This window comes from Nematolebias whitei, chromosome 23 (genome assembly GCF_014905685.2).
Source record: "Nematolebias whitei isolate Nwh7 chromosome 23, NemWhi1, whole genome shotgun sequence".
In the NCBI taxonomy this organism is placed as follows: Eukaryota; Metazoa; Chordata; class Actinopteri; order Cyprinodontiformes; family Rivulidae; genus Nematolebias; species Nematolebias whitei.
In genome coordinates this window covers 16,443,267-16,465,005 of record NC_056520.1, presented here as the reverse complement: position 1 = coordinate 16,465,005, position 21,739 = coordinate 16,443,267, and the positions used below count along the sequence as shown (strand labels likewise).

Genomic DNA, 21,739 nt, shown 5'->3' with positions numbered 1-21,739 from the left:
AATTGCAGTCCCAACAAAATGACCTCTGGTTCATCAGAAACTCTGTAAGTTTTATCCACACAATGCAGAGTAGATTCCTAGTGTTAACGCATTATTGGACTCATGACGTCTTCCTCATGTCCGACAACAAAAGCTTTGTTATCAAGTTTGCCAACTCATCAAAAAGTCAGAATCCTAATGGTTTTTGTTTGTTTGTTTTGGAGGTGGAAGAGAAAAACTTCGAAAGAAGAAAGTTCGTTCTGAGTCGTCAGAACCAGTCCCTTAACTCCAACAAAACACTGGTTGGTAGAAGTAAAATTAGAATGAGCTGAACACCACCTTCACACGAAAGGGCTGTCCGATCTGAATATGTCCGAGTAGCTTTTGCCGTTTATATGCTCGGTGTGGCTTTCAATGCTGTAGCAGCGGTGGACCTCGGTGAGCGAGGATGCCACAAAAGACGCAGAGGACCGGAAGAACTCGGGATTGGCAAAAGTGCCGGCAAACTGCAACCGCTGTAGAGTCCATTGTCTTCTTAGAACGGTCTGAACCTGCGTAAAGAAAATATAAAAGCTTTTAGTGTTCTTGTTCTAACTGATGGCCTTTCACAAGGTTTTTTTTTCCCACCTACAAACTTTGGACTTGAGTTTAAGAAATGCCCCTTTCAGATATGGTTGACTCCATAGTTAATGCCAAAGATTTAAGCAGTAATCCAACACAACAAGCAGTATTTAGAGTATGCATTGTGAAGCTACAATCACAGCAAGTCTTAGTTCAATGTGTGCAAAACAGAGTGAATTTTAGTCATCCTTGTCTTGGTTAAGGTTAAGTGGTTGTAGCAGCCATCTTGAACAAAACTCCAAATGGTAATCAGTTTAGATGTACATCCAGTGATTATTTTTGGAAAGTTTAGTTAAATCTGTCCGCTGGTTTTTGCGATATTTAAGAATTTGATACCACTGATCATTCTTTATTATTAAATAAACTGGAATATTATGGTATAAGAGGTATTACCAAACAAAGGCCAAAAAGTTATATACTGTAAATAATCTATGTCAATACACTGAAATTAATAATATTGAATCACATGGTAGAACAGCAATTTGTGGCATTCCACAAGGCTCGGTTTTGGGGCCAAAGTTATTTACGATTTATTTAAATGGCATTTTTAGAGTATCAAATTAGTTTCATTTTGTACATTTGCATATGACACAGATTTCTTTTATTCAGGAAATTACATGGAAGATTTAGTATCAACTGTAGAAAGACAAATTTTATGGTTTTTAGTGGAGCTATGGTTAGTTAAAACATTAAACTGAAATTACATGAAGTTGAAACTGAAAGAGTATCTGGAACAAAATTTTAGGGAATAATTGATGAAAAACTCTGTTGGAAGCCACATATAGAATTAGATAAAAATTATCCAAATCAGTTGCTGTTGTTTATAAAATTAGAAAATTGTTAAGTAGAAGTTGTGTGTATTTGTTTAATTTTTCATTAATAGTGCCATACATGTCTTATTGTGTGGAGATTTGGGGTAATATGTATAAAACTAATATGGAACTAACAAAGAAATTTAAGAAAAAGTAACTAAATTAATAAAAAACAGTTTTTAATTCTACAAATCCACTGTTCATAGGGTGTTCTGTTTTACAATTTAGAGATATTGTGTATTTAAGGACACTGAAAATATATGCCTATAAGGCATATATATACATATATCTATATATATATATATATATATATATATATATATATATATATATATATATATATATATATATATGGTTAATAACAGTCATCTTCCCACCTGTATTCAAAGTTCTTTAAGTTATGGAAAGTAATTATCGTAGTTTCCGGCGTATAAGTCACAGTTTTTTTACATAAATTTGTCAGTTCTGCGACTTATGCGCACTCGATTCACTTATTTGGTGCAGGTGGAGGAACGCTGGAGAGCTAGCGGCTCTGGCCACGATGGATGGATGGCACCGCGTCACCCAGGCAAAATGAAGCTGTTTTGACCATTAAATAACTGCATAATAAACACGATGGGTCAGCGATGACACATAATAAATGTGACTTATACGCCAAAGCGACTTCTTTATGTTTTTTCCTCTTCATGATGCTTTTTTTGACTGATGCGACTTATACTCTGGAGCGACTTATACGCTGAAAAATACGGTAATCATTTAAACTTGGGTGTCTTTTATCTTTGAAAAAATGAGAAGTAAGAACTAATGTAAATTTCAGATGTGTTTCAGTTTGGGATGTTAAGCTGTGGAACAATTTAAGTGGGGAAATTAAGTTTAGTAACTCTCTTTTCAAATTTAGAAAAAAATTAATATGCAAGTTATTGAGGAGTTACAGTTTACGGTAATAAAAATTATGATGATAACAGTAATACCTGGAAATTTAACGTTCGCAAAATAACAATAATGAAAAATAGTAATGATTTATATTTATATGTATATAAACAAGTAAATATAGTAAGGACACCATTATCATTGTATTGTATATTTAATTTTGATGTTCTGTTTGGTCTTTTTTTCTTTTATCCATGTGTGGTTGTTGTTTTTGTATATTTTTGTGTTCTGGAGAATCCATGAGAAATTGAAAGAAGAGACATAATAATAAGCCTTTGACTTCCGTTTATTCCTTTGTGGTCATAAATGGATTAATTATTTATTTATTTGAAATAGTTCTTTTTGATATGGCTAAAATAAACCATTCATTGATAAATAATTAGTTATATATTCATTCATAATTTGAAAACAAACACACACAGAGGCAAAAACATTATTGTCCATCTTTGCATTTTGGTGATGTGCAATAAAAATATGTATCTTGGTTTGGTTAGGTAACTTGGATGACTGCAAGATTTAATATATACTTTTTTTTTGTTCATACATTTCAAAGTACAAAAAATTATTCTTAGAATAATGTACTGAGATTCGGTTGTTACTCACCTCCCCATTGAAGAAGCAGAATATTGTAGAAACCAAGAGACCCTAAATAAAAACAGATCAAAAAATAATTTTGTGACTGTACTGATGGGCTGCAAATCCTTGGATTTTGCTTTACATTTTCCCCACAAAGCTCACGTTTTCACCGACCTGGTAATGCATGAGGATGTTCATGATGTACAGATAGATCTCAGACAACCAGTGATCCTGGGGTTTGTACACGAGCAGGACGTACTGGATGCCGAGCAGAGGGATGAGGATGAGGGTCGCCCTCACCGCCCTCATGTAGAGGCTGGACTCGGCCTGGTGCGTCATTCGCAGCTTGGTGATGAGGACCCGAACGATGTTCAGCAGGAAGAAGAAGTTCACCTAGAGGTAAAAAAAAAAGAGTTGTAGATTTTCAGACTATAACAGTTTGTATTAAGTTTAAAATACAAATTTCCAGCAAATGTTTTCAAAGTTACTCACCACCAAAGCAGCACATATCGGAGCATGAATAATGTACAGCAAGGAGGTGGCCGGACTGACCCAGCATCTGTGAAAACATCGTAATATAAGCAACATCCACCTTTAAGGAATGCATAACCCCTTCCATCTTACACATCAATGTTTTAAATAGAGATCTTGCTTAATATGATGGTGCTCAGAATATGTGATGGGGATGAATCTCATCTACTATCACACCCAATTTCAGCTCATTGGCTATAAATTTGATTGAATGACAGCCATGTTTGTTCCCCAAGAGGCAAATCCTCCTAAACTGCATTGACTTTAAGGTTTCATGAGATATTTTGCTAACAGACAGACAGTGCGGACTCGTACAGTTAACAACACAGTTTAAACAAAGACCTTGTATAATCAATAAATGCTCAGGGTGTGTGTTGAGAATGACCCTCAGCTACTTTTACCCAAATGTTTAGCCAGTATCTAGTGTCTGTTCGCTAAGCTGATTAACAGTGGCAGCCATCTTGAATTAGGTTGACCACCAAAAGTTAACTAGTTGTAGATACAGCAGTCCCTCGATATTTTGCGGTTCGACTTTCGCGGACTCACTCTTTCGCAGGTTTTCAATGTAAGATTGTACACGACACACAATTGGCAATGGGGAAAGACAGACCCCACCCCTTGCCCCTCCTTTCTCTTTCTGAGGCTGTCACAGCAGAGCAGAGGTGCACAACAGCCCGCATCTCTGCTCTGCTGTGACAGCCTCAGAATGAGAAAGGAGGTGCTGGGTCTGTCTTTCTCTATCGTGACTGCTCAAGGAGCAGAGATGAACAGATCAGATGAACAAATGTAGAATAAGGGGAAAATGCTTAGGTGGAAAAATAAGAGTGAATCGGTTTAAAAAAAGAAAGAGAGTGACTGAGCGTGGCTCACTTAGGCTTAAGACAGACCCCAACCCTTCCTTTCTCTTTCCAAATCTGTATGTCACAGCAGAGAAAGAGAAAGAAGAGGACGAGAGTGGGATCTGTCTTTCCCCATCATGTCCCAGAGACACACAACAGTCGGGCGTGCAATAGACAGCCATGGAAAAAGAAAGGAGGGGTTGGGGTGTGTGTGTGTATATGTCTTATACTTGAGTGAGCCACACAAGTGGCATGAACTGTTTATTTAAAATAATCTGGCACGACCCAAACTGAGCTTTTAGGAACGACAGCAGGAACAAGAATGCTGGATACTTCAGGCACGAGGCGGTCAGATAATCTGGCAGGGAGGGAGAGACTGGGGAGTAGCGCACAGGTGCAGCAGGAGGGAGACTGGGAGTGACACAAGTGATGAGCATGAGGGTGACTGCAGCGGAAAAGTGGGCATGGCAGCGAGCAGAGATCATGACACTCTGTGCTCTTTTAGAGCATTTTACGGAGTTTAGAACATTGTTAAGAACATTGCAAGAGTGTGGGAAGAGTTTATAAAGCCTTAAAGTATATATAAATACTAAAATAATTATAACGTACGTCGTGGATTTCCACCTATCTCGGAGGTGTCTGGAACGTCACCCCCGAGATAAGTGAGGGATTACTGTATATATGTATTGATTACTTTTTGAGAGTTTCATTAAAATATGTTTAATGGCACTTGAGATATTTTGTTAACATTAACAAATAGACCTTTACATGATTGCTCAGCTTTAATGATTGCATCCATACTGTGTATGGGGTATGTATCATAAAAAACTCACTTGTCGTTGTAGTAGTAATGCCGTGCTATTGAATATATGATTGCTGGCACGAGTGGAAAACCTGGAAAATCAAGATTATGAAATTTGTAACACTTAGAAAAAGTGCAAGTAGGTTTTTTTTTTTTTAAATCAACTAAGGCTCTAACGTACCCCAGCCGAGCAGATAATACCACATGAGATGCTGTTTTTCTGCAAACACTGCTACAACGATCAGAGTGTGCAGGTAGATGCCCTCACAAAGCATCCAAAAGTAGTTACAGCTCATTATATACATTTGGATGAATGCAAGAAGCTTACAGGTGCCCTGGAAGGACATAAAAAAAAAAAAAAAACACAATTTTTTACATAATTCTACGCAATGACGCATTCCTTATCTCATGTTAAAAACTAGTCTGATACTCACAGAATCCTCCTTCTTTACGGAGAACCACACAATAGTAATGACTGAGTTGAGCACGAATGAGAGGAAAAGGTTTTTGTGAAGAGTTATCCTCTGGCAGCTCAAAGTCCTAAGAGGAATAAAAATACATCGTATTAGACACAGTTTCCCTGCCGCAATATTGTTTTTGCTCGTGTCTGCACAATAATGAATTTCACCTTGAATTAAGACGACTTACTTAAAGTAGAAAAATATTCCTAATGAAATGAGGAGGGATGTCAGGGACAGTCCATGGCCAATCAAGACCAAGTAGAGGTGTGTCATTGCTGCCTGCTGTAAACCCAACCACAAAATATTTACTCATTAATGCAGCTACCGCTAAAAAGTGATCATGTTTTATCTGGTTCTTACCGTTCCATGCAGCGTAACGTTTGCTTGACAGTTTGTATAATCTGTCCAAGTTCTGTTGCTTTTCGGGTGTCGTCCCCACTCACCCGTCTCAGTGCAGATTTTGGATGCCATCGCTGCTCAAAAATAATAAATTGATGGTAAAAATCTCAGGGGGGGAAATTCCCAAATGCCTCTCTGTTTGTTAACTGCAGTTAAATCCTGTCAGGAATCTACCGCAGTTTTCGGACTTTGACGCACCGATTATAAGGTGTAATAACAGTGAACAGGTCTGTTTTCATACATAAGGCGCATTAAGCGAAACAAAACAGTCATATAAATCAAACTTTATTCAACTCATTCACAATAAGCACATAAAATCGCTTTGAGGTCAGTAAGCACAATCAGAATTAATACATAAGGTGCACCAGATTATGGGGCCGAGATGGTGTAGAGGCAGGGCAACCGACTTGGGACCCAAAAGTCCCAGGTTCGATCCCGTCATTGCACATATGGTGTCTCTGAGCAGTACACCCTATCCCCAATTGCTCCCCAGTCGCTTTCAATAGCTGCCCTCTGCTCCACCTGAGTGTATCCCAGGTACAATGGGTTAAATGCAAAGAGCCAATTTCGCCATTGTATGGAAACATACAATGACGAAAACACATAACACATTTTAATTATTATTATTGAAAGGCTCACTGTCAATTTTTGAGAAAATTAAAGGATTCTAAGTGTGCCTTACAGTCCAAAAAATATGGTACACTATTTGCATCAAATCCTAATAAATCTTACATTTCAATACAGTTTCACACCAGTTCACACAGGTTCTTACTATTAAAACTTTAGATAGTTCAATACAGTGTCACAAAGCAATATTTACCATTTACGTTTAATTGTATCTTGTTTTAAGTTGTTCTGGTCACTGGTTGGGTTTTAGTATCAGGCGCACACACACACATGTTAGCTGATGATTAGCTTAGCTTAGCAGCCACAAACCGTTAGCCTAGCCATTCATATTCCAATGAACAACACTCTTTTAAACAATATTTTTGAATTTAAGTGTTTAATTTTGACATATATGTTTCATTTCATTGTGTTGTCCTGTTTTTTTAAACATAAGTCACTAAATGTGTTGAAAACATTATGAAACTTCAATAACTTTATGAAAATGGTGTGTGACAAAAAGCTTTTTAAAAGTGTCTAACGTAAGAATATAGAAATGAACCTTGAGTGTCAAAATCATCGTAGTAGCCGGGACAGCTTTGTTCTTTCACCCCAGCTTCAGCTTCATCCCAGCAGAGCCAACCATCCCAGGTTGTGTTGCACACCAACTCTGATTTAAACAAAAAGAAACACAACCTGTAATGTGTTGTCACCACAATAACAATGACAACCTCTGCTTTCTCATTTACAAACTCAAGAATTGGCTCAAAATTCTAAATGAAGTACATTCCAATACACATTTGGGGGCTCGTCCGGGATGATATTTGTATGTTTAAAAACATACATAAATGAACAATTAAAGTTTCAAAGGCAACTGTTCACAAAATGTAAGTCCAAGTATGTATTTTCCACATTGTGACATGATGTTTTTTGCACTTCTGCTTACCGAAGGGTTTTGTTTTGCGGTGAGATTCTTTTACAATCTTCTGGAAACACTGGAATTGGGCCATAGCAATTTGGTTCCTCATCCACTGAGGTTCACTCATGTGAGTCAAGTGCTCTGTGTGTGCGACCTCAGACGAAGCCACCAACAACAGCTGAGAAGTTAATAAAAAAGCAAGAAAGAAAATGTCAGGGGACGTCTAAAAAATTGCAACTCAAGCAGAAAAAAACATCTCGAATTATTGAGATTTCACTTGACAATGATTGAAACTATTTCTCCCGACAACGATAGCAATAATTTCAACTGATTGTTTCTATGTTGAGACATATTTCCTTCCTATTTTTTATTGTGGCCATTCATATTTAACTGTTGAGGCAAGAAAACTATCAATATAATTTGAAATACAATTTATTGTTTTCCAAATCTTGGTAGAAGTGTAACTGTAACAATTTGATCTGAGATACAAATCTCTTTTTATTTCCTTTTATAAATCAGTACACAAACAGAATTAACATCTTGAAAACAATCTGTTGAAAAAAAACAAACAAAAAAAACAGAGAACTGCACCACAAAAAGGTAATGGAAAAACATATAGCTAAACATTATTCCAGTAATCCATGAACCATGGAATCCTTAACTGAAAAATGAATAAAAAACAGATCGAGTTTCTACATTACTATTAGTTTAAATTTTACACAATATTGTTAAGTTTACAATCAGTGTTATTACTTTAATATTCAGAATTAACAATATTTTTTAAATTAGTGTATTTAAGAAAAGAATCAGGTTAATCCAATTTGTTTTAAGCGGGTTGTACTATTATTATTAATTAATTGATATAATAAAATGTTATAACATAATATAATTAATTAATTATTAATTATGCATATGTGTGTGTGCGTGTGTGTCTGTGTGTGTGTACTTTTTACTGAATTGTACGGAAGCCAATTGCTGCCATCCCAACATAAATAAAATAGAATTATGTCAAGATATAATCATTCACTTTGCTATTGTGAAATAAAATTACATTATCACTGTTTACATACATACAAATAAGTTACACATTATAGTAATGCAATATTGCCACCTTATACTAACAAACATTTGTTGAATCGTGAAAATAATTCATAACAATGTGATCCATCCATCCATCCATTATCTTCACCCACTTATTCCATTTTGGGTCACGGGGGTCGCTGGTGCCCATGTCCAGCAATCACTGTGCGAGGGGCGGGGTACACCCTGGACAGGTCGCAAGTCCATCACAGGGCCACATAGAGACAAACGAGACAAACAACCATTCACTCTCTCACTCACACCTAGGGACAATTTAGAGTTACCAATTAGCCTAACATGCATGTTTTTGGTCTGTGGGAGGAAACCAGAGCACCCGGAGAAAACCCACGCATGCACGGAGAGAACATGCAAACTCCACCCAGAAGGCCCCTGGACCGGGGTTTGAACCAGGGACCTGTTCGCCGAGAGGCAGCAGCTCTACCAGTTGCGCCACCGTGCTGCCCACAATGTGATCTAGTGATTATTTTAAAAGATATTTTGTCAGCACTTAAAATTATATTGTATAAACAAGTAAATTTAACACTAAGATGTGGAAAATATGATGATAGAACAATGAACTTTTAATTTTAAAACAAGTTGTGATTCTATTTAAAACAGATTATGGAAGCATATTGCTGCCACCCAAGCAAATATAAAGTATAATCGTGATTTAAAAAAAAATAAATCTTTTTTACGTTCTAACAAAAAATTTCACATTATTACTACTTAAGTGTCACAATAGAAAACTATTTTCATGTACCGTATTTTTCTTTGTATAAGTCACTTTTTTTGCATAATTTACATGCCCTGCGACTTATACGCCGAAGTGACGTATTTATGGATTTTTTTCCCCATATTTATAAACCAATTTTTGGCTGAGATGTCCATTTTCATTCATTCTGACTGAAAAAAATCGAACACGACCATTTTCAGCCACTAGATGGCACTCGAGTAGTAAGGCATGCCATTGTATCATGTAATAGGTAAAAGTGGCTATTAATGACACATTCAGTTTGCCATAGCCTACCACTATCGCCTGCCTGGAGCAACTGAATCAGCTTCATTTCACTGCGCCGCACTGGCGAAATGCTGCTGATTTGACTGTCAAAGTGCATTTATTATGTAAAAGTTAAACTGAGACACAGCTTTACTATAAAGTCGAGATAACAAACAAATGCTTTTAGGTGTTTTTCTTGTTAAATTTAGAAGAAATGCGCAGAGGCTCGTCCCTCTGCTTGTGCCCACTTACTTGAATTGGTTTTGAAATACAGATGATTTAATAATAATAATAATAATCATCATCATCATCATCATCATCATCATCATAATAATGTGTTATGTATCGTCATCATAGTATGTTTCCATACAATGGCGAAATTGGCTCTCTGCATTTAACCCATCCACCACAAGGTGGAGCAGTGGGTGACCTTTGTAGCTGCCCAGGGAGCAACTGGGGATGGGGTGTCCTGCTCAGAGACACCATGAAATGTGCAATGACTGGGAATCGAAACCAGGACCTTCTGTTCCTGAGTCGGCTGCCCTGCCCCTAGACCATCTTGGCCCCCATTTGGCTGTCAAAGTGCATTTATCAAGCAAAAGTTAGACTGAGACATGCACGGCGGAAAATACGGTAAAAAATTTTTAATTATCTTAATTATATACAAACCGGATTCCAAAAAAGTTGGGACACTAAACAAATTGTGAATAAAAACTGAATGCAATGATGTGGAGGTGCCAACATCTAATATTTTATTCAGAATAGAACACAAATCACAGATCAAAAGTTTAAACTGAGAGAATGTATCATTTTAGGGGAAAAATCTGTTGTTTCCAAATTTCATGGTGTCAACAAATCCCAAAAAAGTTGGGACAAGTCCATTTTTCCCACTGTGTGGCATCCCCCCTTCTTCTTACAACACTCAACAGACGTCTGGGGACAGAGGAGACCAGTTTTTCAAGTTTAGAAATAGGAATGCTCTCCCATTCATGCCTAATACAGGCCTCTAACTGTTCCATCGTCTTGGGCCTTCTTTGTCACTTCCTCTTTATGATGCGTCAAATGTTCTCTATAGGTGAAAGATCTGGACTGCAGGCTGGCCATTTCAGTACCCGGATTCTTCTCCTACGTAGCCATGATGTTGTGATAGCTGTAGAATGTGGTCTGGCATTATCGTGTTGAAAAATGCAGGGTCTTCCCTGAAAGAGATGACGTCTAGATGGGAGCATATGTTATTCTAGAATCTGAACATAGTTCTCTGCATTAATGGTGCCTTTCCAGACATGCAAGCTGCCCATGCCACAAGCGCTCATGCAACCCCATTCCATCAGTGATGCAGGCTTCTGAACGGAGCGTTGATAACAACTTGGGCTATCCTTGTCCTCTCTGGTCCGGATGACATGGCGTCCCAGTATTCCATAAAGAACTTCAAATTGTGACTCATCTGACCACAGAACAGTCTTCCATTTTGCCACACTCCATTTTAAATGACCCCTGGCCCAGTGCAAACATCTGAGCTTGTGGAGCTTGCTTAGAAATGGCTTCCTCTTTGCACTGTAGAGTTTCAGCTGGCAACGGCGGATGGCACGGTGGATTGTGTTCACTGACAATGCTTTCTGGAAGTATTCCTGAGCCCATTCTGTTATTTCTTTGACAGTGGCATTCCTGTTTGAGGTGCAGTGACGTTTAAGGGCCCGGAGATCATGAGCATCCAGTAGAGTTTCACTGCCTTGACCCTTACGCACAGCGATTGTTCCAGATTCTCTGAATCTTTTGATGATGTTATGCACGGTTGATGATGATAACTTAAAAGTCTGCTATTTTATGCTGGGTAACACCATTCTGGTATTGCTGCACTATCTTTCTGCACAATAATGGTGGAATTGGTGATCCTCTTACCATCTTGGCTTCTGAGAGACACTGACACTCTGAGAAGCTCTTTTTATACCCAATCATGTTGTCAATTGACCTAATTAGTGTTAATTGGTCTTCCAGCTGTTCATTATATGCTCAATTTCTTTTTTCCAGCCACTTATTGCTACTTGCCCCAACTTTTTTGGGATTTGTTGACACTGAAATTTTGAATCAACATATTTTTCCTTTAAAATGTTACATTTACTCAGATTAAACTTTTGATCGGTCATCTATGTTATATTACGAATAAAATATTGACATTTGCCATCTCCACATCATTGCATTAAGTTTTTATTCACAATTTGTTTAGTGTCCCAACTTTTTTGGAATCCGGTTTGTAGTTCAAATGTGATATTTTGATTTTATTTATTATATATATTGTAAAGTGAAAACATTTAATATTAGAAATATTATATATGAAAATATTACAAGGAGCCATGAAAAATGAATTGTTAAACAATAAAATTTACGCATCGTCACAATTCATGGTTTTATTTTTGTTTTTCCTCGGATTCCGTACATCAGGGATATTTACTATGAAAATAAAACAAGATCAAATTTAAATCTTTCCCGTGTTAGAAAATCTTTTTAAGGAACACATGCATCTCACATTTACCTAAATCAAACAGATGTTTTAAAATGAAACCAACTGAACATTTACCTTTTTGAGGAAGCAGAGGCCCAGCAAAGACGAGAAGCTCCTCAGATCCATCTTTGTGTTTTCTGAAAAATAAATCAAAATTAAACAACATATCAGCACATTTCTGATCCTGCATGACACATAACATGGCTATAAAACCACTCATATTCCTGTGGGATTGTTCCGGTTCATTCCCAGTTATTTTTACTTCATCAGCAGGAACAGGTAAAAACTTCACCGCAGCGGTGAATAGTTTTCCCCTCAGAACTCGCCAATAAAAGTGCTTCCTGAGCAGCTGCTGGGCTCATCCAACATAAAATGTGTCGACAGCTGGGCTGACACGTCCCTTCATGTGCTGTGCAACAGAACTCCCATTAAATCCCACTTAAAAAAAAACAAACATTCTAAACCTTTCAGATTTTTATTCGTTTTGGTTTTCAACTGCATGATGGACTTTTTAGAACTTATTAAATCACAACCAGAGCCGTCTTCTTCCAACATAGCGATCACAACGTATTCAGTATTTCATTCTGACATCTTGGAAACACCATGGAGTGAAACTACACGTCCAAACCTCTGTTGACAACATTCGAAGGTAAGGCTCCTCTTATTTTTGGGATGTCAGGGTCACAGATTTAGCCTTTGCTTCCTCCGCTCCCCACAGCTTCCTTCCTGTATGCTGTTTAATGAATGCTGAGCAAGTTTAACCAACGTGGTCCTGATCATGTTTTCAGACGTTCTAAAGGTCTTCCAAAGGTGTGTTTTGGACTTTGGCAGCTTTTTTGCTTCGTTTCCGACCAGTACTTGATTACTCTCAGAATATTGTTTTTGTTTAGTCACTTAATGTTGACCTTTGAGTCACTTAGGCATAAAAATCCCAAACTCAAGGGATGAACCAGTGTTGTGTCGACATGTTAATGAGGAACTGATTTTTACTGAATTTTTAGGGTTTTGGTCACTAGCAGTTTATCTCAAAAATACTATTTGTTTTGATGTCCTAGATTAAAAGGCATTAAAGATACAGTTTGGCAGATAGAAAAAATAGGTCAAGGGGTTATTTTATTTTATTTTTTACGTGACTTTTAGAAAAACGTTCGCCTGCTTGAGACGGATGCTTTAATTTTTGATTGTCTGCTTTTTACCTGCACAAAACCTGTTGGTATAGACTAGACTGCAATGGTTCCCAACACTGATCCTTGAGGAACACCATCCTGCATGTTTTAGTGGTTTCCCTGCTTTGACACACCTGATTTAAATGAATGGGTGATTAACAGGCTTCTGCAGAACATGAGGAAGTAATTAAATCGCTGAATTAGGTGTGTTGAAGCAGGATGGTGTTCCTCAAGGACCTGGGTTGGGAGCCACTGGACTAGAGGTGTGCAACCTGCAGCTCTGGGGCCACTCTTTGAAGCTTTGACCAGAACATACATGAAATTTAATTGTCTCGATTTTTATACCCACAACAGAAAAAGCTATTTTGGGCATGTTTTTGTGTGAAATTTCTACAAATTTTTAAATGACACTTCTAATTTTTGCTTTATTACATTAAAATGTGATATTTAGTTGTTTCTCCTCACACAGGCCTGCTGAGTTCAGTGTTTCAATTTTTTTTATCAAAATTGGTATAAACTACCTTTTTTTTCCTTCTTTTCATGATATAGCCTTTTTTTGCCCCTAAAAGGTAAAAATATCAGTAAAAGTTAAAATTCATTATTTACTTTTAGTTTTATAATGCCACTCCCATTGGTCAGAAAAGCCCCCCCTCCAGCAAACTCAAAGTGGCCCATGAGCCACCACTTGATAATCGCGGCTCTGCATGTATTTTATTTAGTGAGCGAGGGGGCAGAAATGGCTCCTATGATCAAAAAGGATGCAGGCCCTGTAGTCACCAGTTTGGAGGTAACTGTGATCATCCAACAATGTTCAGTCAGGTCATCTGGATGGTTTCTTTTTGTTGCTGTGACGTTTCGTCCTTTATCCAAAGAACTTCTTCAATCTGAGGAGCCGCCAAACAAACTGAGTCCCACAAACAACACATTCCAAAAGTAGGGGGGGGGGAAAGTTTGCTGGTGCTAAGATGGCCTCCGGGGCCTGCCCTCTCCCCTGTCAACTCCTCTGAGGCAGCCATGGCAAAGCAGAATCAGTTTGTTTGGTGGCCCCTCAGATTGAAGAAGTCCTTTGGATGAAGGGGTCTCAGGAAAAAAGAAAGAAATTATCCAGATGACCTGACTGATCATTGTAGGATTTTTACCTGGATTATTGAGTATGGACTTTGGTGTAACTGGTAACTGTGTTCATACAGACGATGTGCGATGAGGGTTGCCAGATGCATTTTAAATGTCTTATTTACCCCCTCCTTTTCTGCACACATGTTCAACAAACACAACACACACCTCCTCTTAGAATAACTTTACTCATCACATATGACAGTTTTGGTCAAAATACTATCATTTTAAAGTGACTGTATTATAGTTCATAGTTTCTTATCTGGCAACCCGGCTGGCATAGAAACTACAGAGTTTTTCATATAAACCCACTCATTTTTTGTTTGTTACCCCCAATAAACTTTATAAAAACACAAACGTTTCCAGAGGCTGTTCTCGTGTAAACGGGGCATTATAGTAGATCATGTTGACTTGGTCATTTTAAAAGGAGCTCGCATGCTGAAAAAGTGTGGGCACCCCGATCTAAGGTATTTCTGAAGTGCTTGAGCTTGATTTTTTATTTTGTTTATGTGCAAAACGTTTGATTTACACATAAGATTTATACATTTTCTCGCATTTATATCTTTAATTTGTCCTCAACAACCAAGTGAGATGCTACTTTTAAAGATGTGACTTTTCAGACTCCTCTAACTGAACGTAACATGTAGGGTCAGTCATCCAGGTCTAAACAATCCACAGAAAAAGGCGACCGGACGTCTTTTAATTGATTTTTTATTTTTTTTTAATTTCTGGAAGACGTTTCACGTCTCATTTCGAACTGTGAAGTGTAGAGTTTTAAGATTTTTAACTCTAGTGAACTGCTTCTGTGAACTTGCGTGCAAATTGATTTCACTCCATTTCTCACCCTCGTCAGTCCAAGATCCTATGGCAACCATCAAGAGGGAGGGGAGGGAGGGAGAGCAGTCTGCATGTGAGTTCAGCTTTAATAGAGCAAGTCACTGAACATAACCCTTGTCTGTTTAAACAGTGACTTAGCATTCCTTGAAGGAATCCATATCGCCCACTGTGCCCCCCAAGAAATTTAGTTGAATAGCTCTATGCTAGAGGTTCAACCAAATATTTGATGTTGAGAGATAGTGGATATATAGTGATCAGATCAATGAAAATTCCTGTTATCACTCAGAGTTGGTGTTGATGATGCTGCTCAGCTACTCCCACAACAAGTTTTAGTTTTCTATCTGAAAAACGGACTTTGTGGCAGCCATCTTGAATCCAGTAGCCTTTAAAAGGCCATCAGTTGTAGATGGACTGAAAATGAGCCGAAACGCAGCCAAAGTCCACAGAAAACCCACTGGAAGGTTTGGAAAGTTTGCAGAACTGTTGTCCAAGATCACTTTAAAGCAGGGGAGTCAAACTCAGTTACATAAAGGGGACAGAATTAAAAACTTGGTTCAAGCCAAGGGCCAATTTCAGTCGATACAGTCAGACATGTTTTCTTGATTGCAGGTTCATCAACAAGAGTTTAACTGGTCCCATTTGATGCTCTCTGTTGCTTTTTTCACATCAAAATAAAAGATTACTGAAAAATCCAACCCTTGTTCTGGCTTCAAAGTTAAACTATCCTGAGATGTCTGCACTAAATGAAGTATTTAGTAGGTTTTTGTAAGCAAAGTGAGAAACAACCCCCCAAAAAACCCCATTTTGGCCAGATACGATGTTAACGAGGGCCAGATTTGGCCCACGGGCCTCGACTTTGACACATGTGCTTTAAAGGAACTGAGAAAAAGTTCAATTGCTTGGAAGGAAAATGTGAAAAACAAAAACAAGGGATGGTTTAAAACGTGCAAGAAGCGGAGAAAGCGACTTTTGATGTGGGGAATAACTGGAAACCTGTTCAGAAGTATAACGTTAAAGAACCTGTATAAGAATTTACCTAATAATAACAGTTTCTTCAAATCCCATCAATGCTGCCTTAAAATGATCCCTTGATGCTTCTTTTTTCTAAACATTAGTTGCGTCATTTTTTTTTTTTTTTGGTCCAGCTCAAACAACGAAAACGAACAAAAACCTCCTAAATAAGGAGGTCTTTGACTCTTTTTAGAATCCAAGCATCTTAACTTTGTAAAAAAAATAACTCAGGTATTCTATGTACTATTTATGTTCTTTAAGATCACACATATTTATACTTTTCCATAAGAGTATTAGAAACACTCTGGAGCCTATATGCCTCCTTTCAGCTGGGTTTGGCAGCTTATTGTTGTCAAGCGTGACAAACGTTTAGGCGTTTTAAACCTTTAACAGCTGTAAAACACTCATGTATACGCACGGTGTTGTTTCTAAGGTTAAAAAAAGACAACCAGGTCGTTAATTAGAGGAGCTTACCTTGAAACCAGCTGGGGAAAAAAAAAAAAAACAGAGCAAAGAGTAATCCTTTAGTTTGAGCGTTTTTTTTTTTTTAATCAGCCGAAAAGGTAAAAAGCAAGAGACGGTATGAGTTCCTCAGAGTGTGTGTTCCTCACTGAGCTGAGCTGGGCTGATAAAACCTGACTGAGGCTGGACATGACATCACATGCCTGCCTTTTGTGGAGAAACATCCCAGGAGAGTAATGATGAACACTGAAGGCATCCTAAAGCCTCTGCTTAACAACCAACAGATGCTGTTCTGCCTACGAGGCGTAAATTATAGATATATGAAAGAATCGGGGGTCCATGTATGTATGTATTAAGTGTGACGTTTAGGGTTAAATTAGTCATCATTAAAAAATATGATATAAAGGCACATGAAAGTTGGATACAGCCAATACTAATTGTAGTAGTATATTTTATTTTTATTAGTTTTATTTTATGTTTGTGTCATAATAATGACAAACCATGCATTCCTCTAAATATTTTGCATTTTTCACAACAAATACAAAAAAAAAAAAAAAGAAGCTTAAAGCAAAAGGTTTCAATGTATTCGCAACAGCGCCATCTGTCGGCTATAATCTGCATAGCAACGGTTTCCACGTTACCATAGCGACGACTTTTTTTTTCTTCTTTTAAACAGCGATTCAACGCCGCCATTAACAGGTAACTGCAGGCCAAAAGTACGAGTTTTTAACTAAAATGAGATTTTAGTCCATTAAAACAGGTAGGAGTTTATGATTTTTATTTCTTGCTGATGTTCAAACAATTCGTTTGGTGTTTTCTGGTTTTAACTCTGTCAGTTAAAAAGCAGGAGATGTTGGTCAACTTGAAGGTGGCTTTCGATAAAAAAAATAAAATAAACGACTGAATTTTTAGTTTTTGGGCCCAGGGGAGGATTCTAGAATCAGACTTTTAGGGGTGCTTAGCCCCCAGTGCTGGCTCATTTCTCCACCAGCTCATGATCTGTCCATCCCATCTCAGTGTGTGGCTGTGTTTGACCACTTTGAGCCCATCTCTCTGTCCTCTCTGGAGCAGGTAATGTGCAGCATGAAGCCATCTGGTTCCCCCTTTGATGTGGTCCCCCCTCGACTACTAAAGGAAGTTTTTCCTACCCTGGGTCCTTTTATCCTCGCTATTCTGAATAGCAGTTTATCCTCAGGTGTGGTGCCAAAGACTTTTAAACATGCTGCTGTCCAGCCCCTCTTGAAAAAACCTAACCTTGACCCCTCAGTCATGTCCAACTTCCGGCCTGTCTCCAGACTCCCATTCACCTCTAAACTACTGGAAAAAATTGTGGAGTCTCAGTTGAAACAGTTTTTGGGGGATCACGCTATCCTAGAGTTATTCCAATCTGGCTTCAAATCTCTCCATAGCACTGAAACTGCTCTACTGAAGGTTTTTAATGACATTTTCATATCCACAGACGCAGGTGATTCTGTGTTGCTTGTCCTATTGGACCTTACATCTGCTTTTGACACCATCGACCACAATATCCTCATTTCTAGACTGGAGCAGTGGGTGGGCATCACAGGGTCAGCCCTTAAATGGTTTGGGTCCTACCTCTCTGACAGAACCTTCTGTGTCAATATCAAAGATTTTAGTTCGGCATCGACCGCACTCCAGTGGGGGGTACCGCAGGGGTCCATCCTCGGTCCCCTTCTCTTTTCTTTATACCTGCTGCCACTAGGTGCTATCTTCCGCAAACACGACATACCCTTTCATTTCTATGCCGATGATTGCCAAATTTACTTCCCCCTGAGGCACAGAGGCACACGCTCTATTCAGCCTCTTCTTGACTGCCTGGCTGACATCCGGGACTGGATGGCTTAAAACTTCTTAAGCTTCAATGAGAAGAAGTCTGAAGTCATGCTGTTCCATCCCAGTGGCTCACTCATGAACTATGACATTGACCTTTTCTCTCTAGCCCCGCTAGAGAAACAAAAGGTGACTAATCTGGGGGTGATAATGGACCCGTCCTTAAAACTCAACAGTCACGTAAACATGATGGTCAAATCTTGTTTTTTTCAGCTGAGACGGCTGTCTAAGCTGAAGCCTATACTCAACAAAAAGAACCTCGAGACAGTGATCCACGCCTTCATAACATCTAGGCTTGATTACTGCAATTCACTTCTGTTTGGAATCAGTCAGTCTTCCATTGCTCGTCTACAACTGGTCCAAAATGCTGCAGCCCGATTTTTAACTGGTACAGGCTATAGAGAGCACATCACGCCAGTTTTGGCCTCCCTGCACTGGCTACCCATTCACCTTCGGATCCATTTCAAAATTCTCATGTATGTTTTTAAATCACTGAACAGTTCCGCCCCATCCTATCTCACTGATCTTCTGCAGCCATATGTCCCACCGCGCTCTCTGAGGTCAGCAGACCAGATGCTTCTCTCAGTCCCAGAAACCCGTCGTAAGCTCAGAGGTGACAGGGCTTTCTCTGTTGCAGGTCCACGACTGTGGAATGAGTTGCCACTGAGTGTCCGGCAGGCTCCCACACTCTCAGTCTTTAAGTCTCGCTTGAAGACCCACTTCTATTTGCTTGCCTTTAACACGGTGTGATTTGTTTTGGTCCGGTCTGTTCTCTACTCTGTTGGCCATTTTAGTTAGCTTCTGCTGCTATTTGTATCTGTATTTCTATTTTATGTTTTCCTGTCTGCTGTGCATGTTTGGTTCTTTTGTACAGCACTTTGGTTGGCCTTGTTGCTGTTTTAAGTGCTATATAAATAAATTGGTATGGTATGGGTATGGTATGGCTTAGTTTGAACACTGGTGGCCATTGGCGTAAGAAGCATTCATAACTTGGGGGGCCACACTGATACGGGGGTCGGGGGTCCTCCCCCAGAAAATTTTGAATAAAATAGATGCCACTTCCTGCATTCTGGTGTATTTACAGGTTGTTAAACATCTACGTTTACCTACATAAGTAAACACCATAGAGAGCATGGCACAAGAAGTAGCGCTAAGCTAGCAGCATGCAGCACAGATGCGCTAGGTAAGATGCTACTGATGTAGCGCTCTGCTTTAAATTACACAACCTAATAAATGCTTTGTACAAAATCAGTTTAGTGTTAACCGATCGTAAGAAACAAGGATTGAACTTATGCAACCAGAAGTTACAACATACTACTTTTAAAACACACAAAACATAGCATAGCTAGCTTTAAGCATTACCCTTTAATTTAACCATTAAGCATAAAATGTAATTATGATAGCAAATGGAGGATTTACTTGCAGTACCTTACAGACGAATGCGGTACTTCCTGTTTATCACTGCTGTATTCAGCTGCTCATGAGGTCAGCCGCAGGGCTTTACCGTCTTTTACATTTGTGCAGACTCAGTTTAGGTTTTGGAAATAGAATAAACTGTATTCCATCCTCTAAACACTCAGGGCAACACTTTCTGAATTACACATTCTCCACTGACAACGTTTCACCATTTTTTCTGATGATTTTTCATGAAATCACTCTGACCGTAAAGTGCAAAACCCCAACAATGTTGTTGGAGAAAAAGTGGGTGGAACTCCTGCAGGTAATGGGCATTTCACTTCCGGACAAATTGAGGTTGCTGATTGGTCATTTGCTGACAAGCCTGTTGGACTGATTGACAGGTGGTGTGGAGGAAAAAAAAAAAGATACATTATACTTGGCTTGCTTAAGACTGTCATAATTTATTCCAAATGTATTCAATATTTTGGTGAATCTAAGGTTTGAGAACTGAGTTTCCTTACAAAATAAAAAAAATACAGGTGGTTTCTTTATTTTGTAGGGGTGCTGAACTAAAATTCAGGGGTGCTTGAGCACCCCCAAAAAGAGGCTAAAATCGCCACTGGTGTTTGGGTTATTTTAAAGAAATCACCCATAATTACACCTAGACTGATCAAACCTGGACCTGATGTTCTCTGTACTAGAAGCAAGCTCTTTAAAATACAGCTAGAGTTATGTGAAACCTTTATTTTACACGTATTTGCAAAAGTTCAAGGAAGGATTCTTCTATTTGGGGAGCACACTGGAAGAGGTCCAGTTGAAAAACTACAATACGAGACTGTCCAGACCTAAACAAAATTATTCTATAGGAAAAGTAGAATCAGTAAAACACAGTTTACAGGTTTTAAAATGTGAAAAATTTAATAAAATAACTTAAAAAAATGATATGACTTTTTAGCATATGTAATAGGGATGCACAATATTGTATTTTTAGCCCAAATCTAATATGTTTAAACTTATTTGGCCGATAACCGATACTGATATTTGTTTTCTAGATATACAGAGACTACATCGCGTCCTCTGCTGTGGAATTAAAATACTACATTATTCTGCATGGTCTTTGTCAGTTTGACCTGCTACCAAATGCAGATGACAAAAAGGGGCTGAAAATGATGCAACACTTCAACTTGGATTATGTTTAATGTCAAATTTATTCATGACATTTACTCTCTAACACAATGACAACACTGATTCATACATGGACGGACGGACGGACGGACGGACGGACGGACGGACGGACGGACGGACGGATGGATGGATGGATGTCGTGCATCCCTATCTGGAAACATATTGAAAAATGTCCAGTTTACCTAAAAAGTAGTACATTTGAAGTTCTTTTTTTGCAAGTACATTTTAAGTTAAGTATATCAAGTATACTACACACCATACTTCTAGTGTACTAGAAAGTATACTGATTTAATACTTGTTTGGACTAAATTGGGACATTTTATACTAGTTTTAAGTATATCCAATAAAGTTTATAAAAAGTAAACTTCAAGTACACTTCCTCATTTTTTGTGTAAAATAAGTATACTTGCAGTACACTTAAATAAACTACTTTTTGCTAAGGGTTGCCTATATTATTCCTTATTAAAAGGAGGTTATTTAAAACACAATGTGTGATTCATTAAACATTTATTCTATTTGTAGATTTTAAGAAATGTCCATTTTAGTGCTTTTTTTGGGGGGGTGGGCACCACATTGCGAGGTCTATCGAAGTCTATCTATCTAGCTAGCTATCTGTCTAGCTATATGTCCAGCTATATGTCTAGCTATATGTCTAGCTATCTGTGTA

At 38.3% G+C, this 21,739-nt stretch overlaps 1 protein-coding gene across 1 annotated transcript; it reads right to left on the bottom strand.

The window, feature by feature from the left end:
* Window positions 1-320: 320 nt before the first annotated feature.
* calcrlb (calcitonin receptor-like b) lies at window positions 321-12,175 on the bottom strand. Its single transcript, XM_037696793.1, has 12 exons — window positions 12,125-12,175; window positions 7,500-7,695; window positions 7,116-7,223; window positions 5,912-6,024; window positions 5,739-5,833; window positions 5,525-5,630; window positions 5,272-5,425; window positions 5,122-5,182; window positions 3,411-3,477; window positions 3,093-3,311; window positions 2,946-2,987; window positions 321-530 (listed from the first exon to the last, which is right to left on the bottom strand). The coding sequence occupies exons 1-12, from the start codon at window positions 12,173-12,175 to the stop codon at window positions 321-323; spliced, it is 1,422 nt and encodes a 473-aa protein (XP_037552721.1).
* Between the last annotated feature and the right edge of the window lie 9,564 nt (window positions 12,176-21,739).